The sequence below is a fragment of the Ostrea edulis genome, chromosome 2 (assembly GCF_947568905.1).
Source record: "Ostrea edulis chromosome 2, xbOstEdul1.1, whole genome shotgun sequence".
NCBI classification, from domain to species: Eukaryota; Metazoa; Mollusca; class Bivalvia; order Ostreida; family Ostreidae; genus Ostrea; species Ostrea edulis.
The window spans coordinates 30,807,482-30,817,091 of record NC_079165.1 but is presented as its reverse complement, the minus strand read 5'-3'; the positions used below and the strand labels follow the sequence as shown (position 1 = coordinate 30,817,091).

Below are 9,610 nucleotides of genomic sequence, written 5' to 3'. Positions count from 1 at the left end.
TTATTGATTTACCGTTTTTATTCTCATTTGTTTTATGTTAGCTAGCACTTGTACCAAATAATTTTTTGCTGTCGATGCAGTATTACAGACTGACAAAACATTACCGTATATTATATATATGTATATATATATATATGTATATATATATATATATATATATATATATATATATATATATATATATATATTATTGTTAAATCTTTTTTGTTTGTCATGGAAGGATCAATTGATCAGGTTGTTGACAATAAGTTAATTTTACTTAGACTATAAATAATTTATTCAACACAGAAGTATAATTTATGCGATTTTGTTTGGAATTTTGCAAAAATAAACACCAAACTGATTTTTTAAAAAGAAATTATAATCAATGTTTTTAATTTATGTTATTGGTGATATAATCGTAAATAAACAATGTTCTTGTAAACGTTCTGGACATGCGACACAACCTTTACAAAAACATTTTTAATGACATCTTGTCCTCACTCATCAACGTTGAAAGCGTTTGGTTTAGTTCATATTTTACTTCAATGCTTCAAAAAAATATTTTTTTTTAAATTAAACAATATTTATTCAATAATTTGATGGGATTGAGCTGCAGGTTAAAGCCTGTATGAGCCCGCTTTCTAATACCGAGTAGTTACCACAAAGTTCACGAACACCATGCTCTTATGATAGCCAAGATAATTTGATTTTATTGCATCTTTAATACCCAAGAATAACAGGGGGAAAAACAAAACAAAAAAACAAGAGGCCCAAGGGCCACATCGTTCACCTGAGTCACCTTGGCTCATATTTAAAGATTTTCCCTATATATATTTGTATGCAAAACTTTGAACCCCCCTTGTGACCCCATCCTACCCCTGGGGTCCATGATTTTAACAAACTGAAATATGTCAGAAAGCTTTCATTTAAATCTCAGCTTTTCTGGCTCAGTGATTCTTGAGAAGAGGATTTTTAAAGATTTTCCCTATATATTTGTATGTAAAACTTTGATCCCCTATTGTGGCCCCATCATACACCCAGGGGCAATGATTTTAACAAACTTGAATCTGCATTATGTCAGAAAGCTTTCATGTAGATCTCAGCTTTTCTGGCACAGTGGTTCTTGAGAGGGAGATTTTTAAAGATTTATCCTATATATGCATGTAAAACTTTGATCCCCTATTGTGGCCCTATCCAACCCCTGGGAGCCATGATTTTAACAAACTTGAATATGCATTATGTCAGGAAGCTTTCATGTAAATCTCAGCTTTTCTGGCACAGTGGTTCTTGAGAAGAAGATTTTTTAAAGATTTATCCAATATATTAGTATGTAAAACTTTGATCCCCTATTGTGGCCCCATCCAACCGCCGTGGGCCATTATTTGAACAAACTTGAATCTGCATTACGTCAAGAAGCTTTCATGTAAATTTCAGCTTTTCTGGCCCAGTGGTTCTTGAGAGGAAGATTTTTAAATGACCCACCCTATTTTTGCGATTATCTCCCCCTTTGAAAGGGACATGACCCTTCATTGGAAAGCCCCTCATCCCAGGATGCTTTGTGGCAAGTTTGGTTGAAATTGGCCCAGCGGTTCTTGAGAAGTCGAAAATGTGAAAAGTTTACGACGACAAACAACAGACAAATTTTGACCAGAAATCACTTGAGCCTTTGGCGTTAACTTGCAACAATGTACATTTGATAAGATAAAAATGCAAGTCCAATTACCTTTTATTGTCTGCTGAGTGCAATAACCCACAATGAAATAAATTATCAACCTTCTTAGTATCGATGATTTCACTTGGAGCTTAAACCCTGGCATTCAAATAAGGAATAGATTAGCAAACCCAAAATCCGCTCAGTTTGATCAGCAAAATGATTTGTGTCATATGACGAGAGCTAGAAGTTGGCATAAAATTGCAAAAATGCCATTTTCAATGAAAATATCCACAAATTCAAGTGGTTTTCCTTTCAGAAAACATACAGCGCATGCGTCGAGCAAATTCATATTCAAGTATGTTTTTCATCTTAAAATAATACACAATATAAATAATTTTCATTTTGCTCGACAAATGCGCAATCTTTTCCTGAGCAATATTCTGTATGACATTTGACTGTTTTCAGGCTTATTTTGAAAAAAAAGGCGGGAAATGTCTTGTTCATGATGTCATAATGCTATCTAATTAGGAATATCATTCTGATTTTGTTGACATTAGGGTTAATTCCAGTCACATTTTATAGAGAGAAAAATTTTGGGCCTTTTTGAGGATCACTGAAGAGACATAATTTGTAGAAATGCGCATCTGGTGCATCAAAATTGGTACCGTATACGTTTTACATTATGACCCTTGGGTCGAGGCCTCTGCTGGTGGACTGTTAGTCCCCGAGGGTCTCTACAGCCCAGTAGCTAAGTACTTCATTACTAGCTTGAAAATACGGATATATATTTAATTGCTGTTATAAAATTTAGAAATTCATTTCAAAATTAAGGATTATCTCCCTCACGCATAGTTCTTATCCTTAAATGAATTTGACTCCACTTTTTTGGCACATTGTTTTTGCCTATAATAGCTCTAAAACGTCATTGTTATTTCGGATTTCAAACATTTCGGTTGAGCATCACTGAAGAGACATAATTTGTCGAAATGCGCATCTGGTGCATCAAAATTGGTACCGTATAAGTTTTACATGTATACAATCGTCCCTTTTTGCTTCTGGAAAAGATGAACAATAAATATGGTGTTCCTTGATTTAATTCTTTTATTCTAAAGAAAATCTTCAAAATCAGCCTGTCGGTGTACACTATTTGTTCTAAAAAAGTAAGATAGCATGCTGTATATACTCCCCAGGGTTGCAAACAAAACTACTGTAAAACTTGTAATCTGAAATGAATAAAAATACACACGATTATAAAGTGTTTTCACTTTCATTAACATTGTAGGGACTCTTGTCATATATAAACCAGAAATAGGTATAGAAAAATCTACACAAGTAGTAGTATAATAAAAAAATATATATCACAAAGCGGATAGACTATACTCGACTAGTACTCCTGAAGAATTGAAAAACTAGTAGAGTATAAGCTATCGGCGTTGTGATATTTTTATCATATACATATATTGATTGAATATTGTTTAACGTCCCTCTCGAGAATATTTCACTCCTATGGAGACGTCACCACTGCCGGTGAAGGGCTGCAAAATTTAGCTCTATGCTCGGCGCTTATGGCCATTGAGCAGGGAAGGAACTTTATCGTGCCACACAACCTCGGTTTCTGTGGTCTCATCCGAAGGACCGCCCCATTTAGTCGTCTCTTACGACAAGCAAGGGGTACTGAACATTCTAACCCGGATCCCCATGGACATATCAGGAAATAAAAGTAATTCAGTCAATATATCATATATCAAACTTTGAACTTCAGTAATTCTCAGTCAATAACTAATTCATCAACCTTTAAATTTCAGTAATTCAAAGTCAATACCTCTACATCAAGCTATAAACTTCAAATAATAAAAGTCAACCAAAATTCGCCCAAACGAAGTTATATATAGTTTCGACTCCATATAGAGAAATTTTACAGGTCGCGGTACCTCATTATTATCCAGCATTCGCTTCGAAACCGGGAGGTCGCGAGTTCTCCTGTATGGGTCTGAATGCTGGCGTGTTTATAGACAGTGATATGAGAAAAGTTGAGGCCTTCCACAACAGCTGCCTTAGAAAAATAAACAGAATCTTTTGGCCAAACAAAATCAGTAATAAAAACCTACATCAAAAGTGCAAAAGCAAGAACGTCAGCACAGAGATAAAACAAAGAAGAATGAGATGGCTTGGTCACGTAATGAGAATGCCCCAGAACAGGATTCCCAAAGTAGCTCTACACTGGACACCACCTGGAAAGAGGAAAAGAGGCAGACCACGTACCACCTGGAGGAGAACCGTAACATCAGAACTTGAGGAAATGGGCTACTCATGGGGACAGGCACAGTATATTGCCAAGGAGAGAGCTAGATGGAGACAACTTGTTGAAGCCTTATGTCCTACCGGGGACGAAGAGGATAAGTAAGTAAAATTCGCCCAAACGAAGTTATATATAGTTTCGACTCCAGATAGAGAAATTTTACATTTTCGCGGTACCTCATTGGTATCCAGCATTCGCTTCGAAACCGGGAGGTCGCGAGTTCGAGCCCCGCTCGTGCCATGGCCGCGTCAAACATAAGACGTAAAACATAAATAGTGATTCCTCTTTCGCCAAGCGCTCGGCAATTAAGAGTGAGAATCACGGGTCTTTCGGATACGACCTTAGAAACCGAGGTCCTTTGTCGTGGCACGTTAAAGAACCCTTCCTGCTTGAGTGCTAAGCATTTGTGGCACCTCATCTACTGGAGGTGACGCCAATGTGAACATGAGTGAAAAATTCTCGACGGGACGTATTTTAACAAACAAAACAACCAATCAATAATTCAAATGAAAATTAAGATTCATTTCTTGGAAAAAAATAAATCAGTGCGACTAATTTATTTTTATACGTCTATATCGTCAGATGTTTGGCGCTGTCCATACGTCCGTCCGAGGTCATGTTTTCGGGACTTTTTCTGTAACGGATGACGTTATGGATACAGATATTGCCCTGGAGTTTTGTCACGACTACAAATTCAGTATGCATTTCAGCTGGATTGGTCCGTCCGTCCATGTGTCCGTCTGTGGTCATGTTTTCCGGATATTTTTTTTTTCTCGTATCGAATGCATGTACAGCAGTGACATTTGGTCACAATTTCTCCCTTAAAAAGTGCAGGAGTTAGTTTGCATTTCAGCAGTAATGGGGCACCGTGGCCTACTTTGGGGCTAAAAGTAGGTCAGTTTTCCGGACTTTTTTTCGTTACGGATATAGACATTGTCCAGAAATTTAGTTACAAGCTGAATACAATTTCAATTTTCATTTTAGCTGGATTGGTGCACCATGACCTACTTTAGGGCTAAAAGTAGGTCAAACAATTTTGCCGATTTTTTTTTGTTGTTATGAAAATACATTATTGCCTTGAAATGTGGTCACAGACTTCAATGAAATACAAATTCAGTGTGCATTTCAGCTTAATTGGCGCACCGTGACCTATTTTTGGGCTACAAGTAGGTCAAATAGTATCCTGGACTTTTTCTCATTATGGATACAGATATTGCACTGATATTTTGTCATCACTGTCCGACGGGCGTATGATGTACCGTTTGCAGTACTCTTGTTAAATTCGTCTGCTCTGCATAGATTGGAGATATGAGTTGAAAAATGTGTTTACAATATTGTACCTTTATTGTTGTTTCGTATTCCTCCCAGATTTGTGTCAGGGTCACTCTATACAAGGACACTGTACATGGTATATAGGCCTCGGTTTTAGTAGAGTCTCGACATCTAAAAATAGAACTCGATGTTACAACAGGAAAAATGGAAAGGAAAACGAAACGGCAGATGGAAAATATTGTAAGGAATAATGTTATGAGGAGGTCAGCATTTTGCAAAATAAAAGATTTATTATGAACAAGGGAAGCAGAAATTACAGAAAGAGCGGGAATCCATCGTTTCATATACCAATGCATATGTATTTTAAAACCATTAACTTACCATGAAAAATATTAATAAAGAAAATGAAAAAAAAAATTATCATACTGAAAAAGACTTGAATCTTCAAATTTTATATATAAAGCCCCCCCCCCCCCTTCCTCCACTCCAAAAAAAAAACCAACATTGTAAAAGATAAAATAATGTTTTCAACAATTTCCCCCAAATTTGTTATTCTTCGTAATTTAATTCTACGCCTGGTATAATACATGCATGTTTTATGTATCACATCAAATTTTAAAGCGAACAAGTCGTGTGTTTATAAAAGCTTTGCCTCATTTGGGATGAATTTATGTGAAAGCTGATACATTTACCGATATCCTGCGGATTAGTGTTGAGCCCGAAGAGATACAGCGGGAAAGAAAGATTGAAACAGAACCAATGAAAACTAAGGTGAAGTTTACGATCCATAGTATGAGGAATTAACAGACACGAAATAGCTAAAAGACTAACAGACAATTTATGCTTGAATGGAATCAAATGGTCATCTCATTATCAATCTAAATATTAAGATACAAGTATTTAGTTTAGAAATAAACTGTTACTAGTCTTCCCTATTTAAGATTAGAGTGCTGCGGTCACAAATTCTCTGTTAGTTAAAAATTTTATCAAACACAAGATGTTTAACTTGCTGACTTAAAATGATCATGAATTGTCGTTTTTATATGCATGTACATACCACACTCCCTGTTGTAAGTACACATATACACTGTATTTTGTGTAAATTTGCATGTAAATGTGCGTTAATGACGTTTTCCCACCATTCTCTACCCATAGGTATCGCTGCTCGCTAACACATTTGTCAATGCCGACATTTCAAAATTCTTGTAAAACACTCTGTACATGTAAATTCTTATACAAACGTTTCGCTTAATCAATTTATGATGCAGAATTTTTAGATAAAATTGTTTTACCGCTTGTAAAAAAAAAAAAAAAAAAAAAAAAAAAAAATTCTTAAAATTTTGATTTTAATCATAATAAAGTATTTTTTTCCGATTTTTTTGGTGTTATTTTAGCTACATTAATCATTTTAATTTATTCCGTTTTCCGTTCCGTTCCGCATTTTAGCAACGCCCAGGAAAAATACCGCAGAAAAAATACCTCTAAAGATAATAAACTCTTATATAAAACACGAGTTTTTCCGTTTCTCTACGTGGTTGCAAACCTTGAGTAAAGATGGTACAGAATTTCATATCCGGAACTTCGTTGGTAATCTGGAATTCTTAGTTTCTGCCAAATGTGTGGTGAAATTTTAACACCTTCCTCAAATATATAAGCCAGATTGAATATCCCCTAAAACCAGTAAGAAGTACAATGAATTAGATGCTTAAATATGATACATACATGCTTCATTCGTATACCATATCATTAATGTCTTATTCCATTGATCAATTCATTCTAATTTTATGTTATGTACATCTGTACGGATAGTTTATATATTGAATTGCGTAATAAAAGTAGAGTGCTATAATTATACCTTCTTCTTATACTAATGTTATAAGCAACATTAAATTACATACATACAGTTTGACTTCACAAGATGTACACATAAATACATATATAATTACATATGTATATGACCTGTTAGTACTTATATGTACATGTATTTAAACGTGTGTTATAAATTCCCTACATGGGGGTCTCCTTTGGACGCAGCCAAGGTGTAAAATTCGGCGGACTTCTCCACGTCGCGCTGTCCTTCGCAGCCATACCAATAGTAATCCCCCATTTTAAGAAAAGCTGGAAAATTGCACTTCACCATTTCAATACTTTCATGTAAATAAGAATAGACATAAATTTTTTTTTAGATCAAAGTAAATTTTCAAGTGTTTCCGGAAGGTTCGTAATTTGTTTATAACTGCATTTAGTTTCCGTCCTCTAATCACAATTAACTACTTAGAACCAGGCACCTAAAAATAAAAATAGAGATGCACTTTACATGGAGTAATGGAAATAAAATCTGGCGTTTCTTAGTAATAAATTGTTTTTACCGTAGGAATCCACGAAATGGTGCTCTCTGTGCGTTGACAAATTATAATTTCTCCACTGGCAATCTTTCTCAATGAACGAGGAAGTCCCATCCTGTTGATATTGGTTTTATTTAGAATTTTTCTTTTCTGTTATGTATTATTTACCATGATTAAAGACAAACACAAATATAGCTAGTGTTTATTTGTCAAGGCATCAGAAATTAATTATCAGCCATTCACTGTAAAATGCATTAACCTTATTTTCTTCACACAACCACGCCAAATTGAAAGTTCCCACTTCTACCCCCGCTTCAGCAGCCATCATGTAGTATAACATAGCAAGAAAACTAAAGAAAAGATCAAATTATCAATTCTGTAAACATTTACAACATTTTCATTGATAAACACGTGTTCTGGTGTTTTGTTTTTAATTAACACTACAGATACACACACAGTATGTAATATCAGATTATGTAGTAGGTTAGGTAATCAGGAAATCTGGCTGCGGGGCCACAAGACTTAGAGTCAAACTCACTTTTGATCAATTTAGTGAAAAAGTTAGACTGAGATCAAAGGTGAGACCGAGATCAAAGGTGAGACTGAGATCAAAAGTGAGACCGAGATCAAAGGTGAGACTGAGATCAAAAGTGAGACTTGAGATCAAAAGTGAGACTGAGATCAAAAGTGAGACCGAGATCATGAGTGAGACTGAGATCAAAAGTGAGACCGAGATCAAAAGTGAGCCCGTGTGAGTTTTACGGCCCCGGAGCTTATTCCGCTTTGCACACAATATTATGATTCTGTTTGGAATACAGGATATACATATGTAAGGTATAAGATTTACTTAATCAAACGTTCAGTGATTTTTAATGTTTGTCCTTAAACAACTGAATAAAAAATCCTGTAATTATATTGGCAATAAACATGGATATCTTAAATTTCCAAAAATGTCCCTATAAGTATTATAAAATTGCATGTGAGTAGTCCAAATTCTGTATTTACATGTTTAGATTGTTATATTCATCATCAGCACTGTCATGAAACCAAACCATGAATCAACGCTGAATACTTGAACGTTAAGTTGACATTGCAATATAAACGTTACTGCACACTGTGAAAGCATTGTATTTCCATGTGATTGGTATTTTAATATTTTCATGTCACGTGACAGGTAGTATGCATATGATTCGTATTTTTTCATTTAATAAACTTCCTTTTTTAAATATGATCCGTATATTAACCTCCTCAAAAGACAATATTTTTTTATGACTCACTGATCGCCATTTCTGTAAGAATGTAGAGCAGACCGTAATACTATCCCCAAATGTGGGTTCTTCTCGGCAATGAATCTAGCCCATCTGTAATATGAAGGAAAAACTTGAAGGAAACAACGTTTCACGACTTATAGCTGAAATTTAATGAACATTCTATGCATGGGTATTAAAGTAAACTTTGATTTGTTTTGTGAGTGGGAAAGTGTATTCATTGACATACTCTACAGCTGTCTGTATGCTCCGTGGTGACCGCGGGGTCCCCTTGTGATGAAGATAAGCCAAATTTATCCCTGCATCAAACTGATTTCGTACCGCCGCATAGCTAAAATACTGCAACGCTAAATCCTAAAATACATTCATCAAACTAGTATAATGACGAGTTTCAGTTGCACAACTGACGAAAGTCGAAATAAAGATGTCCTTACGGGATCAGCAGATTTATTTGGGTAGTTTCCTTGGAGATGCAGAAATCCAAGGTGATGAGCAGCATCTGGGTTACCATGGCGATATGATTCTTCAAAGTATTGAGCTGCTAGCGAGAAATTCTTATCATGGGTCATTGCATACCACCCAAGAGCGTTTAGGGCTGCAGGGTTTTTCTACATGAAATGAAAATTTTGTAACATGAACACTAGTAGATGTGTTAAGTCCTAGTTTGTAGTGCTTCATAAGCACGAGGAATGTCACGGGACGATTTCGTACCTGCTCTGCAGATTTCCTGATGTGGGATAGACCCTCGGTTACATTTTTCTTCATCCCCTGTCCCTACAAGAGAATACAA

General features: G+C 35.5%; 1 protein-coding gene across 1 annotated transcript in view; it reads right to left on the bottom strand.

The window, feature by feature from the left end:
• Positions 1-2,719: 2,719 nt before the first annotated feature.
• The window catches only part of LOC125678340 (protein sel-1 homolog 3-like), a 20,513-nt gene continuing 13,622 nt past the window's right edge, over positions 2,720-9,610 (bottom strand). The window contains exons 15-24 of the mRNA XM_048916733.2: positions 9,532-9,594; positions 9,255-9,428; positions 9,050-9,174; positions 8,830-8,913; positions 7,812-7,902; positions 7,577-7,667; positions 7,219-7,325; positions 6,751-6,878; positions 5,276-5,378; positions 2,720-2,859 (exon numbers count right to left, since the gene is read on the bottom strand). Coding sequence (XP_048772690.2) covers positions 2,743-2,859; positions 5,276-5,378; positions 6,751-6,878; positions 7,219-7,325; positions 7,577-7,667; positions 7,812-7,902; positions 8,830-8,913; positions 9,050-9,174; positions 9,255-9,428; positions 9,532-9,594 — 1,083 coding nt within the window. The 3' untranslated portion in view covers positions 2,720-2,742. The remainder of the gene's footprint in view (positions 2,860-5,275; positions 5,379-6,750; positions 6,879-7,218; positions 7,326-7,576; positions 7,668-7,811; positions 7,903-8,829; positions 8,914-9,049; positions 9,175-9,254; positions 9,429-9,531; positions 9,595-9,610) is intronic.